General features: G+C 32.7%; 4 protein-coding genes across 6 annotated transcripts in view; 2 read left to right on the forward strand and 2 right to left on the reverse strand.

Moving 5' to 3' along the window:
- Positions 1–23,640, reverse strand: part of LOC140669571 (uncharacterized) — an 80,548-nt gene that overhangs the window by 5,544 nt on the left and 51,364 nt on the right. The window lies entirely within an intron of this gene.
- Tim23 (translocase of inner mitochondrial membrane 23) lies at positions 591–3,981 on the reverse strand. The gene is made up of 6 exons (XM_072899559.1): positions 3,799–3,981; positions 3,041–3,290; positions 2,800–2,969; positions 2,599–2,716; positions 1,107–1,281; positions 591–933 (listed from the first exon to the last, which is right to left on the reverse strand). The coding sequence occupies exons 1-5, from the start codon at positions 3,869–3,871 to the stop codon at positions 1,272–1,274; spliced, it is 621 nt and encodes a 206-aa protein (XP_072755660.1). The 5' UTR covers positions 3,872–3,981; the 3' UTR covers positions 591–933; positions 1,107–1,271.
- On the forward strand, positions 4,155–11,070 carry Rad50 (DNA repair protein rad50). The gene is made up of 18 exons (XM_072899541.1): positions 4,155–4,279; positions 4,489–4,729; positions 5,616–5,759; positions 5,843–6,284; positions 6,344–6,498; positions 6,578–6,776; positions 6,874–7,097; positions 7,175–7,540; positions 7,619–7,739; positions 7,834–8,215; positions 8,348–8,553; positions 8,648–8,985; positions 9,116–9,535; positions 9,606–9,731; positions 9,809–10,084; positions 10,168–10,301; positions 10,406–10,537; positions 10,618–11,070. Exons 2-18 carry the CDS (start codon positions 4,499–4,501, stop codon positions 10,832–10,834), a joined length of 4,113 nt encoding a protein of 1,370 aa, XP_072755642.1. The 5' UTR covers positions 4,155–4,279; positions 4,489–4,498; the 3' UTR covers positions 10,835–11,070.
- Drgx (Dorsal root ganglia homeobox) overlaps positions 20,469–23,640 on the forward strand; it is a 42,758-nt gene continuing 39,586 nt past the window's right edge. The window contains exon 1 of the mRNA XM_072899546.1: positions 20,469–21,766. The gene's annotated coding sequence lies outside the window, so the exon portion shown is untranslated. The remainder of the gene's footprint in view (positions 21,767–23,640) is intronic.

Here is a 23,640-nt window from a genome sequence, read left to right on the forward strand (position 1 = left end):
AATTCCAACTTAGTCAACAGTATATGTGTTCAAATTTTTCAGACAATGCGTGCGGATGATTTATTATAAATTTTATTATTTAGAAAATTAATGCAATTACAATCATTTTCTTATTGTTTATCTCTCATCTTACATGTCAACTTTCGTTGATTTAAATGAGGATTTCTAGAATTCTGAATTATATCATATTTATTTATATATATTGATGACATGTATTGATTTAAGATATGCATAAGATAAGTTTTATCACCTGCTATAAAATATATAAAAATTACTATTCTTATTTGCATTACTATTTTTTATGCATATCTCTTAAATCAGTAAATAAAAAATCTTATAATTTAGAATTCTAGAAATAAATATTTATTTGAATTAACAAAAGTTTACATAAGTGAGAGGGTAAAGTGAGAGGAAAATAAATACTAATTGTAAGCAAATTATTGCAATTGCATTAATTTTCTTAACCGCATAAAATATTCAGCTATCCAAATATATCGATCACATATATGTACACCATTTCACAAAAATCTATTAAAAACTCAATAATTATTTATAAAACTCACATTATATATTCTCTTCCCATATATTCCTTATCTAGTCTTATTCTTTGTCGAGCTATGATGCTTTATTTCTCGCATAATATGAAGTCAATGTAAATATCGCGCACAATTTCAAATTGTGCTTTATCGGTAAAATGTAGATTTTTTTTACGCAGATTGCATATTCAATTACTTGGATAAAACGCACTGAATGAAACATGTAACCAGTCAAAACCGCTCTGATCGGTGGATCGGAAAATCCACTCATTCCCGTAACGTACGTGAAGCCTGATAGTGAGATAAACTTTGATAAGATTAATGCGTCTCTTTCTAGCAGTCGTTCTGTACATAAAAAATTCCCAGTTCTATGTTCTCGTAATAAAGTGCGTTATATCTGAAATTACACAGTATTTACATTTACGTATCTAAGATTTTTCTTGTTATTTGATAAATACATTATCAAATACAGGACGTTAAATTAACTAAATATATTACTGAAAAATAAATACACAATATTGGAATTATACGCAATATGTAACGTCAGTATGTTTATTTGAAAGTACATACATTGCTAGTTTCGATAATTTATTTGTTTATCCTAACTTTTGTTTAATAATTTATTTGTGTCATTTGGTGTGAGATTTTCTATGTACATGGTAATACGAGGATATGAAAACGCATTGAAAATAATATACTATGAAAATCAATTTTCATAGTATAGATGTCAATTTGTTACATCAATCTGAAAAACAGAAACAATAAATTACATTAGAATATTCAGAATAAGTTTATCTCGAATAAATTAATCTCGTAATTTATTTTATCATATTCATTTCATAAGTTTGTATATTTATTTAATTGGCTGTATGATTCATAATCTAATAAAAATAATTTACAAAAGAACAAAAATAAATCGCTTCATTATTTAAAAAATTTGTGGTCGCAAAAGCGCCATATTCACCAAATCAGACTCATAGAAAAAAAAAATTTTGTTTTAGTTTTTATACAGATAAAGAAAATTTTATTTTTATGGAAAATAGCGGTATTTTTACTTTTTTACTACATATGATAATTCTAGTATAAATTTCGATCATAATATAACACAATTAAATGTTTATATTTAGTTTATATATATATATATATATATTCAATAAGATGTTAAACTAAATATAAAAATTTAATTTTGTTATATTATGATTGAAATGTATACTTATATATATATATATATATATATAAATAACCAAATTTATTCTTATTACATTACTCCAAATTATAATATTTAAGAAATTATACATAGGGTATTAGATATGCATAAAATAAAGATAAATTAAAAATTTATGTAATATATATATAAATAATAATAAATAATTCTTAATATAATCAATGTTATATATATATATTAATTACATATATACATATATTATATATATATATATATTAATTACATTATATACATATATTAATTATATAAATATAATATTTAAAATATATTTTTTAATAATCAGCAAAATATATGCATGTGCATTTGTGTCTAATCACATGTAATTTTTTTTTAAATATTAAGATTTGAATTAAATTTTGCATACAATAATAAATTATAGCTTTAAGATTATTATATATATATATATATACACACATAAAATCTTAAAGCTATAAGATAGTAGCAATATTACCAATGAAGTTCTTATTAAATAAAAATTTTTTAAAAATTATAATTTAAATTGCACATTTTTTAATTCAATAAAAAAATTTTTGTAAACTATACTTTATTTTGTACAATTTTAATCTAAATCATAATATTTACTGAACGACATACACACATTTTTTATGTGTATATATTATTTCTTTAAATATATAATTATTTTTGGTTATAATTTGCTTTCCTCTCTAATTTATATATAATTATAGCTCACATTAATTTGTTGTTGAATTTACAATCAACTATTGCAATGGTAGCAAACATGAAATATGCGGTAAAAACATTTGACAAGCGTATAATTTGTTTAAATTTTTTACTAAAACATATACACACACACTCACTAAACATATGCACTCTTACGCTGGATGTTTCCATCTATTCATACGTTGTAAGGACAAGCCTCCGTTATTCCATGCACAGTAAATCACTGCAACTCCCGCCGCAAGAGCACCTGCAATACCAGCTTTCCTGATTCCAGCTAAAATTTAATATTATCATTTTGTTATATTGAATACAACTCATAATCAAATATTGTAAATATATATAGATCATGCTTTGTACCAGGAGATCTAAACAATGTGGCACTTGTAGCAGCTGCGGCAACTGTGTTAAAACTATCATCGGTTCCTCTGAGCCAAGTTAAGCCTATTCCAGCACAAGTGTACATTATTGTTATTACACCAAGCGAGTTTGCCATACTAGCACCACCCTTCATAACATAATTAATCAATCTGAAAAGAAAAAAGGAAATATATTTGCTTTTTCAAATATTTTAAAAGTTAAATATATGAAAAACACATACTGTGTTCTTCTAAGTTTGCCAGTTTCACCAGCGATAGATGTTGCTTTGATGCCTCGGTATAAACCTGATGTTCCACCAATTCCAGCACCCGCTATACAAGCAGCTCCAATTTGACTGAAAGCTAACTCAAAGCGGCCTCTCTGTTTTAAAGCACCTTCAGGAAATATGAATTCTGGCTGACTGACGGGAAGATATGACGGATCAAAATTCAAGAATGGACTAAGTGGAGCTAAATTTGGTTGTGAAGTGACTGAAAAATAAAATTAAAATATTTTATTTTTTTATTATTAATTTATCATGTACTCGTAATTCATTTGAACTCATTACAATCATTATTTAATTGATTAGTACATGTCTTTTAATTCTCGACTCAAGTAATTAGAGTTAGATTTTTTATCAACATAAATAGATCCAATCTCTATACCTTTTCAAATACGACACTTACAAATAAGACATATTTATATTTCCCGTATCTATATTTAAAAAGAAGACTATAATTATATTTGACCGAGACACTAACGCAATAAGTCAGGTTAGGAATATGATTTGACACGAGTTTAAGTCCAATAAGGCAATAATTATTCATGATAACATAATTTTAAAAAATATGTAGTTCTACGATATTCGATTTACTCAATAATATTTAAAAAACTCTGTTATTTATAAAGAATTACGAGAAATTTGCAATTATAATGCAAAAAAAAAGGCTTAGAGCAACTTCAAAAATATTCACGTAATGCAAACATCTTTATTTTTACCAGGTATATTAGTGTTGTTATATCTTCCATTATCGGTATCGGTGGTGCCAGAATTAGTGCGAAAGTCTATCATTTTGTGAAAACAATTTGAATCTTGTGCTTTTCAATCGGACCACGAGACTCGGATGATCATGGACAGAGCAGAACGATACAATTGAATCGAACTGAACATGCCGAGAGTGCCGGGTCGGATATGACGTAATCGTCTATTGTGATTAGCTAATCATCGTTTTGCTCGCACTTCCCCAGAATAGAGTAAAATTACGGAACACATTCTTGCCAAAATAATATTTGCCCTAGTAACATCGACGTGAAAAAGAATATAAAGGAACACACCTAATTCTAACTTTAGTCTCCCCTCCTGTCACTGTGTGACTCGTGACTGTAGACTGTGTACATGTTTGGCGCGTTTATCCAGTTTATTTCATTGTCGGATATCTGTTCAAAAGCTCGTGTTGAATAGTATTCTTCTTTGACATAAGTAAATTTTAATTACGTCGTTCATTATCTCTCAACGAATATAATAAAAGAATACCGGTTACTTAATCGTAGAGACGAGTAATTAATGCGTAGTTTATTCGACAATGTAGTTCGTTGGAAATCTGATAATAGTGACAAGAATGCACAATTATGTTATTATCTGTATGTTGCAATTAACGATCGATTATTTTATATTGTGTGTTTGATTAGATGAGGCAAGATGTCGAAAATACGCCGATTATCACTCCGTGGCATTCGTAACTTCGGTGATGACAATGAAGACTCGTTAATACGTTTCTCCTGTCCGTTGACACTCATTTTGGGACCGAATGGCACGGGAAAAACAACGATCATTGAAGCACTGAAATATGCTACGACTGGTGAATTTCCACCGGGTTCTGATAAAGGAAAATCTTTTATACATGATCCCATGCTGGCAACAACCGGCTCGGTATGATAATAGTAATTATGTATATTAATTTATTATATTAACTTTATATTGTATGTGTGTATGTATATAATTCCTTATCATATCCCCTATCATATATAAGACAAAATCAGAATCATAATTCTATAGTACAATTAAAATCTGCAAAATCAACCTTTTTAAAGAATTAAATTGCAAGTTAAATATATATATTTATAAAAAGGTTGTTTTGTAATAAATTTACAACATGCATACACATATTATATGTTATCTTTAATTGCCTAGTCTATTATCCTTTTATTTTTTAAATATTGATGATCTTTATAATTGCCAAAACATTTTTCTTTGTATAAATATAAAATATGCATTTACATATTATTTCATAATTTGTATAATTTATTTATTATATTTATTATTTATAGTTGGTTCACATGTACATTTATGTAACAAAAGTTCAAATTTTTATTAGTTTAAAGCGATGCAATCCATATATATCTTCTCTTAATATATTAAATAATATGTAAATAATATATATTGATATTAGTATATTACAATATTCCATCCATATTTAAAAAAATAAGCTATAATTATATAGCTCTTGCTAAGATATTATAAAGGCTAATTTTTGTAAAGTTTTTTTTATAAAAAAATTTAATTATATAAGCTGAATATATATATTTATAAAAAAGCTGATTTTCAAAAAGTTTTTTATAACATGCACACACCATACACACGCATCTATTATTATTATATATAATCATTATACGTAATTGCCTGATTTATTATCTTTTCAATACTTATGATTTATAATTGCCAAAAGTTTTTTCTTTAAATTTTAAAAAAATTTTTAAAATACAAATACAGAAAAATAAATATTAATTATAATTTTTTGCTTTATATATTGTTATAGGTAAGAGGTGTTGTAAAAGCTGAAATAATTGATTTCATGGGTAATATTTATACAGTATCCAGAACAATTGAGTCATTAAAAGCAGTAAAAAAATTTAAAACTCTTGACAGTACTGTAACCAGAGTAAGCAAGGATAAAAAGGAAGTGAGTGTCTAATGTTTTCTTTTCTTTTTTTTTAGATTGTATCTTTCAATTCTTTAATTTATTCTGACTGTTTTGATTTTCAGAAAGCATCAATAACTAATCGATGTGCTGATGTTGATGCAGAACTCACTGTAGCATTAGGTGTTTCAAAGTCGATTCTAAATTATGTCATATTTTGCCATCAAGATGAGCTTAATTGGCCATTTGATCAAGGAAAAGTTTTAAAAGAAAGATTTGATGAAATATTTGATAGTACTAAATTCAATAAAGCTTTAGAAAATATCTCAAAACTTTACAAAGATTTACAAGGAGAAATTCGAAGCTTGAATGCAGAGAAACAGAGTTTGAAAGTATATGTGTCTGAAGTAGAAGATAAAGAGACTAAACTCGAGGAACATAAGAAGAGATTGGATACTACAAAGGAAAAAATAAATGATATTGATAAACAGCTTATGCCTTTAAAACAGAAAATCGAAGAGGTGCAACAATCTCATTCTGAGTATAAAAATATTCAGATTGAAGAAGGTAAGCTGAGTAAAAATTCACAAAAGTATGGCTAAAGAAGAAAGTATTATTCTTTTCAGAGAAGAAAAAAATGGAATATGGTGTGCATAAGGAGCGATATCAAAAATTGAAAGAAACAATAAAAAATATTTTTGAAGGAACAACAGAAGAATTAAATGCACTCATAGAATCATATGATACTATATTGAAAGAAAAAAATAATGAAATAGCAGAGGTATCTATAAATATATTTAAAATAATTATATTATGACACTTTTATATAGTCATTACATATATTAATTTGTTGGTTTCAGAATGAAACTGAGATAGAAAGTATCTCTGCGAAAGAAGTTAGAATCTCGAATATCTTAGCAACACGAAGAGAAACTGTAGGTACATTTAAACAGCAAGTGAAAGATCATGAGAAAAGAATAGTTCGTCGTAATCGTTTGTTAAATGATGCATTGCAAGCATGGAATTTTGATGCAGTGGGAGAAGATGTTACTGAAATAGGTATAATAATAAATAATTTTAAGAATAATCAGTTCACATATATTTCAATATTAAATATTTTTTATTGCTAAAATGACACAAAAATTCTTATATACAGAGGTGAAGGCTCTTACAAAAAGATTGGAACAGAGGATCCGTGCATTGGAACAAGAAGTAGAAGAAAATAGACTGGCCATGCAAAAAAAGGAAAGAGAATCACAAAAGGAAGTTGATACGCTACGTAGCAACTATTCAAAGATAGAATCAGAAAAGATTCTCAAAGAGAAGGAAATAACAGAAATAAGAGATGAAATTGTCACTATACGAAATCAGATAGCACAGGTTAAGAATTATATCTTTATGATAGAAATATCCAGTTTATAATAAAGTTATTATTTTAATTATTTTTTTAAATCTAGATTGGTGCAGCAGGAAATAAATTAAAGTCCATTGAACAAAAACTTCAAGTAGCAAAACAAAAAATTGATGAACTTAGCAATGCATTAGATGTTGATTCTGTTAAAACTGATGTCGGAAACAAAATAAAATCAAGAGATAAGATTGAAACAAATTTAAGTACGATTGATGACGAAATTTCTTCTTTACATAAATTAAGCTCATTAAAAACAGAATTCGATTTGAAAAGATCGACTTTACAAACTAAAGAAGAAGAATTGGAGAATTTAAAAAAGAAACATGGAAATAGTATCAAAACATTGTTAAATATTCAAGAATTACAACAGACGAAATTGAAAACTACTTTGGATCGTGTTCATCAGCAATTGGTATGTGATTAATTTTTTATGTCTATATATTTTATATGCTTGCTCACAAGTGAAAATTTTATTAATTGTAAACTTTAGGAAAAAGAAACAAGTACTTTGACAAGAGAAATTCAAACACAAGAACGCAAAAATACTGCTTTTCAAACAACATTACAATATATAGAGTCAGACATTGAGAAGAAGAAGAAAGAGTTACATCGTAAGAATATTTTATATATTTTGTAAAGTTTTACATATAATCCTAAAATATTATTTTATATAGATTTTTTTATTTGAGCGTTTTTCTTTTTTAGATGATAAAGAGAAAATATCTACAGTGTGTGATTACAAAGAGTTTGATGAGACTTTATTAATGCAATCAAAAATAGTAAAAGATCTTCAGGATAAGCGAGGAATTTATGCTTATCAAGCCACAGCCTATAAAGAATATATTAAAAAGTTATCTGTAAAAGATCCTTGCTGTCCCTTGTGTCATAGAAATTTCCAGGAACAAAATAAAGTTACAGATTTAATAAAAGAAATGGAAACCGATATAATTCGTAATCAGCCTAATCGTTTAAAAAAGTGTGAAGAGGAACTAAAGATACAACAAGAAAAATACGATAATATGTTGCAATTGAAACCTATTGTTGAAAAAGTAATTCAATGTGAAGAGAATGATTTGAAAAAATTAGAGTGAGTAAATTTTATTATATATTATACTTATTATCATTATTGATTTATTATTTAAGGATTTGCTGGTTTTTCTATACTATTATAAACTTTTAATACATTTAATATTAATAAGTTTGATTTTTTTCTAATTAGAGAGAGATTAGAGAAAACCAAGAATAGTGTAAAGCTGTCCAAAACAGCTGTTCAAAATTTAGAAGAATCAAAAGCAGAACCTGAAAAGAAGTTATTATTATATAAGGATATAATCGGCGATATCAAATTTTGGGATCGATGCATAGACGAAATACAACAATTAAAGAAAACTGTTAGTGACTTGGAAAATCAAATGGCCAATGCTGGTAAAGTTGTTGACAATCAAAATAATTGACGACTATTAATTAGAGTTTTTCTTTTCTTTTTTCATATGCTACATATTATTATATATTTTCATAGGAGTAAAAACACAAAAGACTATAGAAGAACTGCAGACACAGCGAGAATCCTTGAAAGTATCTTTTAAAGAAACTCGTAATCATATTGAAGCACTGCAACTCAAATTGAACAAGCATAATGAGAGGTTGCATGAGGCTAGAGAGACATATAATGAGTTACACGAGGAGCAATTAAAAATACAGTCAGATATGCAGAAATTGAAACATTTAAAGGATAAGCAGGAAGATTTGTACACAAGAGAAGTTACTGTGGGAGAGACGGTGGAGAAACTGCGAGAAAATTTAGCAAATGCTGAAACTCAATTGGATTCTGAAACTGAAAAATTAGAAAAGATTAAGGTTTGCTTTTTATAATATTAAATAGAGTTAATTATAATATACTAATTATAATGAAAATGGGAATATCATATGAAGAGTTTTATAACATGGAGTGAAAGCAAAAAAATTCTGAGACATTTTTCTTTTGCAGCTGGAAAACTGGCAAAAGCAAGAAGCTGATAGAAAATCGATGACGGAAAGCGCTAGACGTCTATCTGACTTGCATAAAATAATAGAGGAGGTCGATTCATTTATTAGCAGCGACGTACCTAAAAAACTCGCGAGCTATGAACGTGAAATAGAGACCTATCAAAAATCGCTAATGGAACTTATGAACAAGAAAAAGGACACCGAGCAAACGATAAATAAGTTGAAGGAGGACGTTGCCTCTCAAGAAATTGGAAAGAGAGAGTTACATGATAATATAACATTACGCAAAACTAGGGAGACGATAGAGACTGTGAAGGAACAATACAAGAAATTGAACGAAAAATTGAAAAATATGAATTACAATGAGCTGACGAAGAAATGGGAACAGTTGGAAAACGAAAAACAGGCATTACTTCGTCAAGTAAATATAATTATTATTGTAACTTGTTCACACATGATTTACATATTTATTAACAATTCGTTTCATTTAGAAAAACGTAGCACTGGGAAATCAGGAAGAGTTAGAAAGAGTAATCCAACAGTACATGCAGGAGTTGCGAAAAGAAGAATATCGATTAGCTCGTCGAAATTATACTAACAAGTGTATTGAATTAACGGTAAAGTATTATATATATCATCAAATTAGTATACATTTATTGCAATAAATTACTTGACTTTTACATTTGTTTATTAGGTTCAGGAAGATGCTATAGCCAATTTGAAAGCTTACAGTAAAATATTGGATACCGCCATGATCGAATATCACGAGGAACGCATGTCGACAGTCAATAAGATAATGAAGAAGCTATGGAAACATGTTTACAAGGGTACAGATACCAGCAGCATAGAGATTTGCACAGAACCTACGGAAGGTGTAGGTAGCAATAGAAGAAGCTACAATTATAAACTGATTCAAACTAAACACGGCTGTAAGATGGATATGAAAGGACGTTGTAGTGCTGGACAGAAAGTAATTAATAGTATTAATTTGACAAATAATTAGCATGCGTAATCGCGTTATATCTATTTGAGATATACAATTTTTTCTTACAGGTATTGGCATCGATAATTATAAGACTTGCTTTGGCAGAAACATTTTGTAAGGATTGCGGTATTCTCGCATTAGACGAACCGACGACAAATCTAGACGAAGAAAATGCCAACAGTCTAGCAGATACACTAACTAAGTACGTCTTTTTATTTTTGTGCGAGGCGTAACATTGTAATTTTAAGCAATAATGTAAATAAAATTATATATGACATAATGTAACGTGAAAATTATGTATTGCAGAGTTGTCGAACTACGATCAAGATATCAAAAAAATTTCCAATTGATTATTATCAGCCATGATGAAAAGTTCCTACAGAAGCTGGCTGATTTGAATAATCATAAACAATTCCATGAACTTTATCGCAAACAAAAGTACATTACATAAAATATACACCTTTTTTTCGTAAAATGTTAGATTGTTGGAAATAATGAACTCTGATTCTGTCTTACAGTGGAATGACTGCAGTGAAAATCTCCGACTTCAACGAGCCTACAAGTTCTCTGGTGCAGATTAAGAGCGAGGACGAATCCGATGAAGAAGAAAGACGCCCTCGAGAATCGACCAGTGGTTTGTCTACAGATAAGTCAAATAAGAAAAGATACAATTGGGATGATTTCAATGAACATGATACGCCACCAGCTAAAAAGAAATACCGTTTTGCTGAATAAATTATCTACAATATGCCAAGCTTATATATATGCATTATATTTTTTCTAATATATATATATTATGGGCATTTTATCTTTTTACAAGGTTTCTATAGATGTTTAAGTTTATTTTCGTAATATGTTGGTTTGTATTCTTTCAAAGAAAAGTTACTCTGATAAAAGTTATATATGTTATAGAATTACTGAAAATACCTAAAATATGTGGTAACTGAACGCGAAGATTATCTTGTACTTATTTCAAGAAAGATATAGTAAAGTTGGTTATCAATAAATTTATTTTCGAATTTATGATATATCGAAATTGTATGTTACACATCTTATGTAGCTATATCATATATTTTAAACCAAGAAAAGTTTCTCAGCGTCTAAAAGGAAGTCATTTCTACTATTTCTCAAATCAATCTCGTGTCAACAAATCTCATTTAATCATCTGATTGATATTTGATAGCATTCAAATATCAAACTTTTATAAAAACTGATTTAAAAAAATCTCAAAGATAAATGCCTGCATACCGAGCATCTATATCTTGTATATCTCAAAATAGTATATAAAATAATGTAATTTAAATATCGATATTTAGAGAGGTGTATTAAATGTTATAAATGCAATTATACAGTGGCTGTTCCGCGATTCGCCAATCGAGGCGAGAGAATCGGGAAGTCAGCCGTGGGCGGGCATTCCGACGGTATTGTCTCTCTCTCTCTCTCTCTCCGGCGAGTCTCGATGACCGCTATAGTTAGCGAGTTATCGCGAATCGAACGCCTGGAGGGAGCCGGCATCGTACGTAATAGGCTGCTGCTGCTCGGGGAGCCGTAACGTCATAATAGGATAGTGATGTTAGTAATACCATCGCGCGGTACTGCCGCCCGCGACTGGAGGCAATCGGCCGGGCGATTGACTGGCCCGGCGCGGCATACCGAGTCTAACCAATTTGCATCGCATTGTATACTCGTTACGCTTCCATCTGCGCCAGCACACGCACGCATACCACGCCGGTCGAGGTGACGGCCGTCTCGACACTCTAGACGACATCCGCAACGCGTTTCCATTATCATCTGTCTTTAACACTAATAAAACCTTTACATTTTTCATTTTTTTTAACTGTTCATCTATTTTTCTCGTGATATTTCTTTTTTTCATTACTTATACAATAAAAATTCTTTTAGAATATAAATTTAAAACAATTATCAGATTTTTAAATTTGTAATATTATTTAAAAAATAATTTTTTTAATAATTTTTCAGCCCAGACAGAGTACCCAATATTTATAAAATATATACGAAATATTGATAGTAATTATTTGGATATTTTATAAATACTTTACACAGTAAATATTTGGGAATTATTTACAAAAAAATATTACTACAAATATTTATTTTTCTCTTACCATAAATATTATATAAAATATTTAATCTATATTTTAATACGTCGAATATAGTTTTATAATATTTTACAATTTTTCTTTCAATATATATAAAATATTTATATTTCAAAAAATAAATGTTAAAATTATTTATAAATATTTACCATAAATATTATGTGCTGGGAAGTTCCCTTTGTAAATCTGCATTGTTTCAGTTATAGAAGAGAAGGAAGATGTGTTATTTCCGTAATTCTGAATAAGTAAAAATATATTAACTTAAAATTTTGATCTAATAACAGTGAAGTACATCTTGTATTTAAATTAATGCATATGGGGGTAGATTGTCGGGGGATTGTCGGGGCGAAACGGTATCGCCGTCGCGCTGAGCATCCCGACCGCCGTTTCAGCAATCAGCGTCCGGGGAGAGCCGTGGAAACCGCGGAAACCCCCAACTCTATTATCGTTTCTGGCATCGTTATCGTTATTAGCCGCTCCATCGCCCGGCCATCGTCACACTAGACCGGAAAGAGCGAAACTTTACCCGCAGGGTTATCAAAGGCCTGGCGCGTGCTCGTCGTGAGGCCCCGAGGCCCGTGGATCGATAATTATAACTAGAGAAATACTTTGGAGCTTGAGAAAAACGTTGTGTATTTCTCAAAAATGTTTTTCAACATCCTTACTGAGACCGAAAGGAGAAAATGTTTTTTGACTGTTGTATTCTTTTATAATTACAATTTTTAATTATTAGAAATTTAGTAAAATAAGGGTTGAATAAATGTATAGCTGCGTTTTATACTGAAGTAAAATCAATGAATGTGCGTTTTGCAGTTCTTTATATTTCTCTCAATTTTTGTTTGATTAATTTCACGTATTTTTAATAATTTTGTATTATAGTTTTATTAAACTTTAAATACAATTAAAATTTTTTAATTGTTCCCTGGTTTCTCATTTTTTTCGTAAATCGTACATTTTTTTCCGCGACTTCGCTTTCAAAAAATGCGATTATACGGTTTGTCGAAGCTTTAGCGCTTGGGTTAAATTCATCGTCTATTCATCGACAATTGATTGATCGCGTTGTTGTGCTATCGATGCGATGTGATTCACGGTCAGGCTATCTCGAGCAATTGGAGAATAGAAACAGCGAGAGAGAGAGAGAGAATTTCTCCCCTGGCCTTCATCTTTGCGATCCGCTTTGATCTCTTTCTCGCTCCGATCCTTCGACGAGGAGGGGGATTTCCGCGTCCGCGCCCCCTCTTCAAAATATCAACTAAACGATAACCGTATTTATTATTCATTCGGCCGCCTCCCTTCTCGTACTGCGCGTCCCCAATTTTACAAAGTAGTTTTTCAAAGAATTCCGCGAGCGGCCTGCATCGCCCATGAGACAACCAGGGATGTGTGTGGGGTAAAAAGTGCTCGTGGATCGACGATAGAAGATCCCTCCTCGAAATTATCATATTTTCGATGCGATTCTTAAAACTAATAGATAAAAATTCAATTGCCTATCATAAATACAAAAGAGATGAGTTATATAATAAAACATAACTTATAACTGGGTATAATTATAAATTATACTCAGAATATTTAGGTCAATGCTCTTAGCAAATATGCTAGATTTAAATTAATATCATTAATAGATTCTTTAAGAAAAATTTAGTTAGTTATTGTTACTGTCGAATTTATTCGCTTTTTATATAAAGAATACATTTCCGATACATATTAATACAAGATTGCTACATTTTTTATACATCCCACATGAAGAAACAGAGATTAATTGAAGGATTTGTGCACAATAAAATTGTGGCGAAAAAGAAAGAAATACATAGATATATATTGACGGATCGAATCGAAGCGAGGCGAAGCGTACGCTCTATTTCGGCGGAAATTGAGTCTCGAACAATCCCCGACAGACAACAAGCAAAAAAGAAAGACATCCGACAGATCGGGTTATCGAGATTAACGCGAATGCATCGAACCCGTGCGCGGTTTCCTTCGTATCCTCCGAAGATTGAAAGTTCGTCCACACAATCAAACGATATCAATTACTCTGCTCGACGTTGTATTTCGACATCAAAGCGGATTAGGCGCGCTCGGCAAACTTCGAGAATCTCTATTTAGACCTGATTCAAGATCGTTTCAATTTAAAATAAGATTTGCGAAATACTTGTGCCTTGGCGATAGTAATATATCTTATTGTTCGTTAGAGATTTCAATTTGTTTTAGCGCATGAGAATTAAATTCTAAATATAGAATTAAACTCCTAGTAATTAATATTAAACTCATTAAAGATATCAATCTTATTAATTAATATTATTTATTAATATTAATCTTAATAAAGTTCGAATCAATTATTTTATATTGCATAGAGTGAAATTATATCTTATTTAATTTCAGATACTTTTAATAAAGTCAAATGAAATTCAATAAAGAAGCGTAAAGCCAATATCGATGACATCTGCCTGATCTTCCGATATATATATATATATATATATATATATATATATATATATATATATATATTTTCGCTCTTGACGCTTCATCCCTCACACGATCTTGCTACTCCTCTCGCGGGCGTTACATTCTCCCTGAGATCAGACATCACTTTTCTTTTCCGTTTCCTACGCTCATTCTCCCGCCTATGACCAAGTCCCCGAGGATAAAGGGATCAGAGGAAAAAGGGGATATGGATTGACATTCGAATTTCGCCGGTAAAGGATCTCTTTTTCTCGACCGGTCATTTTTCTTACCCTCATCACACTCTGCGCGAGCCCACCCCCGCGCTGGCGAATCCGGCTTGCGGTTTAACAAACTAGATTCATCAAATTCGACACCGATCGTCCATCCGTCGGTCGGTCGATTTCTCGTTCTGGATTTCGCGCGCATAAGGTTTCATACGACACGATAAGAATTGAATATTAGCATCTTATACGGTATAATGTCGTGGCTATTTTTTACGTTATAATATTTTGATGACTTTCTTTTAATTCGTATTAAGAACATTTATATTGCAAATATTATCATATTAGCTTTTAAATATATTAATTCTTTTAGACCTAATTCTCTTCTTCTCTTTTTGCAATTTTATATAAAGTTTGATATAATGTCAAAAATATATGTATACATGAAATTTAAACATGGTAGTATGCTAAAAATTAAAAAGTTATATATACATTAAGAGAGACACATCTATCTATCATATAATAATTAAAAAGTAAATTTAAATAATTATTCAATATATACATGATAACGTGTGCTATCGAAAGGTTTTGTCTTACCTAATTATTAAAAGTATTTGTACATGAATCATTTTGACAATGTGCTACACAAAAAAGATATCGATTCAATTGTGATTCAATTATTGCATTTAAATTTGCATCGCGCTTTTTATTTGATTATATTAGATTATATCTATATAGGATAGGACGAAGGAAAAACGAGGACATTCATACGACACACTTCGAGCGAGCAACTCTCTCTACGGTTGTTGGTATATTGACACGAGGAATACTGCGCTAAATCATCTGTCACCCCCGAGTTCACCCTCATAACATCATCCAGGAAGCTCTGAAGTCTCTAGCTGTCTATCTGCCGTCACTCACGAGAGCTTCTGCCGTGTTAGGAAGCGACCCCTCCTGTGCTCTTCCTCCCTTAAAATAGGGTGTTTACACCTAATCGCATTTCAAGGGTCCAATTTATTAAAAAGACACCGTCCGACTTGACGAGCCGTTCTAATACTGACTCTTTTCCTTAATATATTTTGAACACGTTAAAGATCAAACCGATCACTTCGTGGTGATTTCAAATAATCAGTTGCTTTTAAAATAATCTCTCGTCGTCTCGTCGAGAAATTACTTCACGTCTTATATTACTTTTTTGTTCGTTTTCTTGATAAAAGCGTTCGATGTAATCCAATTTGTTCGAAAAGATTAACAGGTAATCTGGACTTATCGAGTAACCTGAACCGCACGACTTCACGAGTTTCAGAACTTATTGACTTATTGGATACATTCTCGGGTCACACAAAATTTATCAGGACACTCAAGCGCGATCATTAAAGTCTAAAATTTAAAATTTAATATTTCATACACGCGGATAAAAATTGCTTTTGTATACATTTGCTAATTAGATTGTTAGAAAAAAGTTACATAATTTGAAATAATTATTTTCCAAAAAATTACATTATTCAAAATATACATTCTCGATATATTCTGACAGTTTTCTTGAACTATGTCGCTCTAATTAAATTATGTCCACATCTCAGAGAGATGATAAAGTGATTAAGCACAGATCTTTAAGCGAAGAATGAGTTTACGCTAGCAAGAATCCTCGCGCGCCTTCGCGATGCAGCGAGGAAATCGAGGGGATAAAAGAGATCGCAATTGATAGGATCGAGCGGAAGGGTTGACCTAATAAGAGATTATTGCACCTCCGCCGATGAAAGGGGCGAGACACGAGACATCGGCATCGTCGAAAGAAGAATGGAAAGAGCAGCGACAAAGTAGACGTCGGAGGACGACCAAAGTCTCGATGCGGCACGTTGCAGAATCGTTCGCGAAGGAATTTCATCCCCCCTCTCTCCCCAGCCCCTCGCTGCCCCTCTTCTGCCTCGGAGAACCTTCCTTGTGGATGCGGCAGCTTTTACAGCGTCGGTGGGCACACCACTACCATCGCCGCCACCGCCGCCGTCGACGCTACCACCTTCTACCTTCTACTCTTCTTCGTTCTCTTCCTCTTCCTCGCCCCCGCCATCCCCCTGTACGCTGTCCCCCTCCGTTTCTCGCAGGAGGAACATGGCTCCCAGGCAGGCGATCCGTCCGTCCACACCCTCGCACCCGAACAACCCCCGCGGCCCGGCGTTTTCTCCGACACTCTCTCCGCCGCCCCGCCTGGCCCCGGACACTTCCCTTCCCCCTCGCTCCTTTCCTCCCTCCCTCCGGCGTCAGTTCCCCCCGTTGCATTTTAAATCAAAGCCTCGGAGGTAACGCAATCACCAGGCATCACGACGCTTCCACAATTTTCTACTTTAAGCTACTTTATGTATTAGTACCCCCGCCGTGTCTCTTCCCCCTTCCTCCCTCTAACCCCTGTCTCGCGTATCTCGTCGACGGCGCGCAGTAGCCCGCTCCCCCGCTACGACAGTGCTCGTCACACCCTCCCCGTTTCGCAGCGTTGCTCTTCTGTCTCGGATCCTCTCGCGCCCTCTTCCCGTTTCGTCATCCCGACTACCGCCAACCCGTCTTCTTCTCTCTCCTCTAGCACGGGCTGGTAACAAGGTTATTTTATTAAACGAACCTCCGCGCCGCCCGCGCTCGCCAACGTCACCGGAATTCGAGACGCGCAGCAGCTCGTCTAACCGCGAACGAGAAACACCATCCTTGCAAACAAAATGGGAGTGGGAGAAAGCGTTGCCTTGCAGAGGGTGTTAAGCAACGTGGATACTAAATAAGGTTGCAGAAAAGATAGGAGGGCAAAAAATCGATTTACTGAATCACTCAGCGTGCTTGCGGAGTGTTAAGTGGAATATCATCTAAATATATAATTCTAAAAAAAGAAATTAAGAAGAATACAACGATTTATTCATTAATATTAATCCATCCATTTTAAAGGAATTCTGTGACAAATCTGTTGAAAATAATTTTTCACAAAAAAATATTCTATTCATTTACTTTTAAATTAGTTTGTTGTGCGCATTATTTGTCGTTTTTTATTTATAGTTCTATCTGAAAAAAACCAAGTTACACGGAAAATGTACGATTTTATTGTCAGTTTCCATCTTTAAGTCTTAAATTCGCTCATACGCACAATATTGCGTGACACTTTTGAGGAAAAATTGACTGCTAAACTCATCAAAAAAGTACATCGTGGAAATTTAACGCGATAGAAGCGGTGCTCTCTGTGTAAAAAAATTCGCGAGAATAGAATTTATTTCTCACCTAAACGAATAACACGTTTTTTTTTTTTTTTTACCCGTCGGTATTTTACACCGGTATTTTTCTTTTTTCTCTTTTACAAGTCGCATCATTCCCTTCTCCACAAGAGTTCTAGCCACGATTTCAGCCGCATGAAACGACGAAAACTCACTTAAAATGCGTTTCGTGCGATAGTCCTTCATAGTTGCGTGAAAAAATGCGGCCGTCTAGCCGCGATAAACGACGTATGTACCGGGGCCAAGGGCATATTTTTAATATTCCCTTAAATCTTTTTTTCCCTACGTTTAATTCGACTGAACACCCGAATGATGTCCCGGGATGGTTACTTATAATACCGGGGATTGTACGTGTGTTCGCGGTATGCAGTTCGCAACGTGGCGCGGGTTGTAATCCAGTCACCACGTAACGCGATTACACTCCTAACTCGGCCTCTCGTTTTGTCTCTCTCTCTCTCACTTTTGCTTTCTCTCTCTCGCTTTCGCTTTTTCAGAATCTCTGTTTCCCTTCTTCTCACAGTTCGTATTTTCATCTCTTATTGCTCTCGTGGCTGAAACTCGACCATTCTTGGAGACCAAGTAGAACCCGAATCAAATATAGTTATGTGACGTTAATAACAATTTCAAGGAAATCTAATGGTACACGGTTATCGTTATTTTTCACCGAATAGTGAAAATGTCTACTATCGCTACCATTCGTAATAGTGGCAAAATTAATAATTAATATTGAAGAATGCGACTATTAATCATATCATATTTATATCAGTTATGTATATAAACATTAATTGTAAAATAAATATGTATTTCGTTATTTCTTCGATATATTTCAATTTTTTTAATCGCAGACGAATATAAATCATTTAGTATAAAACTGTTATTTTACATTTTATTAACCTATTTTTTCCAAGAAAAAGATCGTTCCACTACTTATGATGGAAAAATTTATCGTAATTCTCCATTAGCGTTAAATCTGTTTTTAGCAGCCGTTTCTGTAATCTTTAAGCTTTAACTACTGGAGTAATTAATCATTCTTCAAAACTGTAAACTTAAAATTGTCGTATACGGCATGAAGTGAAATGTTTCAAATAAAAAAAGAATAAAAAAAGCTACTTTTTAGATATCTTTAGTTCGAAAAAAGTAATGGTATTCATTTGAAAAATGTAGATAACATCAAAAGCCGATAGTTATTATCGATGCTTGCAGTGATTTGTCGCTAAGTGACAATCTTCATAAATTATCGAATCTAGAAAGCTCTGTAGAAGCGAGCTGCCAATAAAAAAAAAGATACAATAACGCGCGTTGATATCGGAATTAATGAAGAAGTGGAAAAGAACACGATACGAGCATATCAAGTTGGCGAGGATAGTTATGTCAGCAAATTGAAATTACATCATTCTGTGTGCATCATCTATATAAATCGTGTAATAATCATATATCAGACATTCGCCAGATTGGATTTATAAGCTATAAATAGCACGATATTTTCTAACTTTTATCAATATTTTAATATTGCTTAATAATATATAAAATAAAATTTTACTTATTTTAAAAATTATTTTATATTTTAAAAATCATATTGTCTTTGCTTTCAGTTTAAGATTAAAAAAAAAAAACAAAAACAAAAAACTTATTAATACATTACTTTTTTATTTTATCTGTAACGCTAAGTTTTACGTAGCGCAGAGAGTTTGCGAGTGCAAAAGAAGTCGCCCTGTGCCTAAATCCGTGCTCCTTGCATTTTAATTTCGCGGCATATTAAAAGATCTCGACAAGGGGATGATGACGTTTGCAAAGAACGAGGAACCGCGGCTACAAGCGCTACTCCTCCACGTAGGATCGTCATGGACTTTGCGATGAGAAAAGGGGAAAGGGGTAAACGCGATTTACACCACGACGACTATCATCTCTTTCTCTCTCTCTCTCTCTCTCTCTCTCTCTCTCTCTCTCTCTCTTTTCTCGTGCAAAGTGCCTACGTGCGGCCGCGAAAGGACGTGGGGCAGAGATAGAAGGGCGAGAGTGTTACGACACATCGAGAGACAGAAGATTCCGCGAGCGCGATGCGGGGGTAGCGGAAGGAAAGCAGGGGATGTTTGTCGTACGCGTTATTTGGCCAATAAAACCACGTGGCGGCACACGGAGCACCCCCGCGTCGCCGCGTTCGCGGATAGACGATCGTCGTCGCCGGGGAGAGAGCGAGCTAGCCGCGAGGGGAGAAGGAAAGGGAGCGGAAAACGTATACGCGAGAGAGAAGAGTAGAGAGGAACGTAGGCCACGCCCCGTGACACGCATCGCGCACGCGTGGTTCCGCCTATCCCTGAGCACGCTTCCCGTCGCGACGGAACGGCGGCCACCGTCCGCGATTCCGCCGCGGCCGCGACACGTCGTCGTACGCGACACACTATCGGTTTGGAAGTCTTGTTGCTGAAGCCTCGCGGTTCGCGTGTCGGTATTCGGAGTAGACAGAAATAAAGATAAGAGAAGATAGATAGAGAGAAAGAGAGAGAGAGAGAGAGAGAAAAGAGAGGACACCTCAAGGGCTGCTGTGCTCGCGCCGACGAAAAACGACGAGATTAAGTATCATGTGTGAAGCTGGTTGTTCTATTTGACTCGACTGATGTTTTGGAATTTGAGTTTGGATCCAAGCTTTAATGAATGAGTGAATGAACCACTAAGCTGCCGTCCTGAAGAGGATTTCGTGGAGATTCAAGCCTCACTTTGTCTTAACTACGGGAATCGACCTGGAAGACTGTTCTGGCACGATGTCCGTACGATGTCTATATCACTGAGAAATTTCATCGTTTCCTTTTGATGCAAAAGTGCTATTCGAAGAGAGAACATATCTTGCAAGTGTCTGTTTTTTTTTTATCGCACCTGACATTTGACTCCGAGATTTGTACGAAACGCATTGTTTTCAAATCCATCGCGCGACTGACACATGTTTCTCTGTCATTGATTGACAGTATTCAATTTGGAATAGCGTGATCTCTAATTTAATCGGATGTTAAATTCGCGTGTGATTGTCAATTGATATAAAACGGAATTTTTCTTGACTATTATTCGCAGAAAACCAGCGTACCTCGCACGCGACGGATCGCTTTATTTTGGTCTCGTGGGCCAAAACCGACATTAACAATCCTCGAAAATTTTATAACACACACGTGATCGTACAATCGCCTTGGATTGACAAGAATATGCTAAACTCGCATTTCTCGTTATCAATAGCCAATTATTGATCACGACAAACGCTAGATCCCGCGGTTATCGAGATTCATCGAATTAACGTGCAAGTCAAACTTGAAGGATCGGAACGATATTTCAGAAACACACATGCGGAGTTAAAGACAAAGTTAAAAGCAACGATTTACGAGGTCAGAAAAGTGTGGCGGAAAGTGTGGCGAGATCGATCATTATCGATCAGAGCTCGAACAAGCACCCTCTCAGGAACGTCCGTCGATCGGCTGATATTTGCGAAGAGAAGAGGTCCGCGACAGTGCGGAGGAAATCGGGAAGGTGTTGTTCAGCCACGAGTCCAGGATTCTCACCCCCGGAGGCGGTGCCATCTCGCCGGGGGGCGCGGGGCCGCCCGCGAGCCCATCGCCGGGACATTATCATCCCCCTACGCACAGTCCGCCCCTGGTCAAGGTAAGTTGATCATCTTTCGTTTTAGAGATTTTTTTTTTTTCAAAATATGTCCTTCGGTTTTTTAAACAAAACTGATCTTTCGATACGCAAAACATGGTTGAAGCAAATATATGAAATTAAAGAAATTATTTTATGTATACATATATGAATATCATTATTAATTTATTGCCAATTAATTATCTAATTATTATTAATTTATTATCAATTTATTATTAATGTATTAATACTTATGTATTAATAATTGTTATTATAATGAAATAGAGATTTTGATTTGATAATTATAATTAAGCTGTTTGCTAACATTTAATTTTCTATCGGTGGTTAATGTTTGATCAATATTTATTCTTACAACAATAATTTTCAGTTTTTTTGTCCAAAATATATTTCTACTGTAAACAATAAGTTTAGTTACACTCTGATTTTGCGGTTTTATAAGAAATAAAAATATCATAATTTAATTTTTCTTGAAATTAATAATTTTCTATGATAAAGTAATAAAATTAATATTTTTTTAATGAATTTTTTCATATTCTCTATATATTTTATTTTTATATATCAAATATATATTATTCGATCTTTCATTAGCTCTCTAGATGAATAACGAATATTTTAAGTGTAAATAAATGCAGCAAGTGCTATCTGCGTACTGTCAGTATGATAGCATACGAAGACAGATAACGAAGAGATTGAAACAATTGAGTAATTATAGTATGATTACAAGTAAGAGTACTATTTTATCTGTAACTAATACATTTCGGACGTCCGGCTTTTGAAGTAATATACATATTTTAATTTCTATTCAGAGTTTATCATCGATAAAGTTTTTAATAAATTCATTCAATATAAAGATATACAATTAGAAAGATAGAGAGACATATTAAACAATTTATTGAAACTTTGAAAAAATGTTAATTTAAAAAAAATATATATATATATATATATATATTATATATTCAAATAATAAATAATTGAATAAATTAAATACTTCAATACTAAACATGCATTGTTTATTTTAGCACATATGCTCGCTCTCTATTATATTATATTATATTTTATTCTATTTATTAATATCTTATGATATAATCGCGCTGAAAAATTATTAAAATAGTATACGCTTGTAGTTTAAAGATCACTATTTCAAACTCGATCGGAATTATGCTGTTACACTTAAGTGGCAGGGACTAGAGTAGAACGGATGAATGTAATGAATATCATAAAATGCATTTATGCACTCGTCATGTTAAATAATGGAAATGAGTGATATCAAAAGATTTCTTTTATGCTTCTTGTTTTATTGTTGGAATCTTTAATCGCTGAAATATATTTTTCATCACATTTTCCTTTTATACATATATCATTGTATATTTTGTTGTAATTCAATTATGAAATTTTTTTCAATAAAAAATTTTGTTAATATTATGTGGTCTCAAATCTACAATACATATGGAAGATCCACAATGCATTCGATGACTGTCACATGTGTGAGGAAATTATGTTAAAAATAACTTTCGACTATCGTCATAAATTATTTTAAAATTAACTATTAACTGTCGTATGTGCGAACTAGTACATGACATAATAAATAATAACGCGTAGTAATAAAGCTTTGAGTAGAAAATTGGTGCGATTTGGGCCCTGTTCTATTTTCCATAAATAGTTCGCAACGCAATTAACTTGTGCGCCAATACATCAGTAGTATATGTATAAAGATCATTGAATTATTATAATTATTGAAAGTGAGATATATGTATAATAAAACATATTATATGTACATGTTGAAAATCAAGTAAAAATATCAATAATAATAATAATAATAATATTTTAATAATTTATTTCAAAAATGAAGAAAAAGATATACCTATTATTTATAGTTG

The sequence above is a fragment of the Anoplolepis gracilipes genome, chromosome 9 (assembly GCF_047496725.1).
Source record: "Anoplolepis gracilipes chromosome 9, ASM4749672v1, whole genome shotgun sequence".
NCBI classification, from domain to species: domain Eukaryota; kingdom Metazoa; phylum Arthropoda; class Insecta; order Hymenoptera; family Formicidae; genus Anoplolepis; species Anoplolepis gracilipes.

Excerpts from the sequence above, each read along its gene's own strand:
- Tim23 (XM_072899559.1), bottom strand. The coding sequence starts at position 3,871 with ATGATAGACTTTCGCACTAATTCTGGCACCACCGATACCGATAATGGA. Across the intron at positions 3,291-3,798 it reads TAACAACACTAATATACCTG|TCACTTCACAACCAAATTTA; the intron begins GTAAAAATAAAG and ends TTTATTTTTCAG. Across the intron at positions 2,717-2,799 it reads CACATTGTTTAGATCTCCTG|CTGGAATCAGGAAAGCTGGT; the intron begins GTACAAAGCATG and ends ATTAAATTTTAG.
- Rad50 (XM_072899541.1), top strand. The coding sequence starts at position 4,499 with ATGTCGAAAATACGCCGATTATCACTCCGTGGCATTCGTAACTTCGGT. Across the intron at positions 6,499-6,577 it reads AAAATAATGAAATAGCAGAG|AATGAAACTGAGATAGAAAG; the intron begins GTATCTATAAAT and ends TGTTGGTTTCAG. Across the intron at positions 6,777-6,873 it reads AGAAGATGTTACTGAAATAG|AGGTGAAGGCTCTTACAAAA; the intron begins GTATAATAATAA and ends TCTTATATACAG.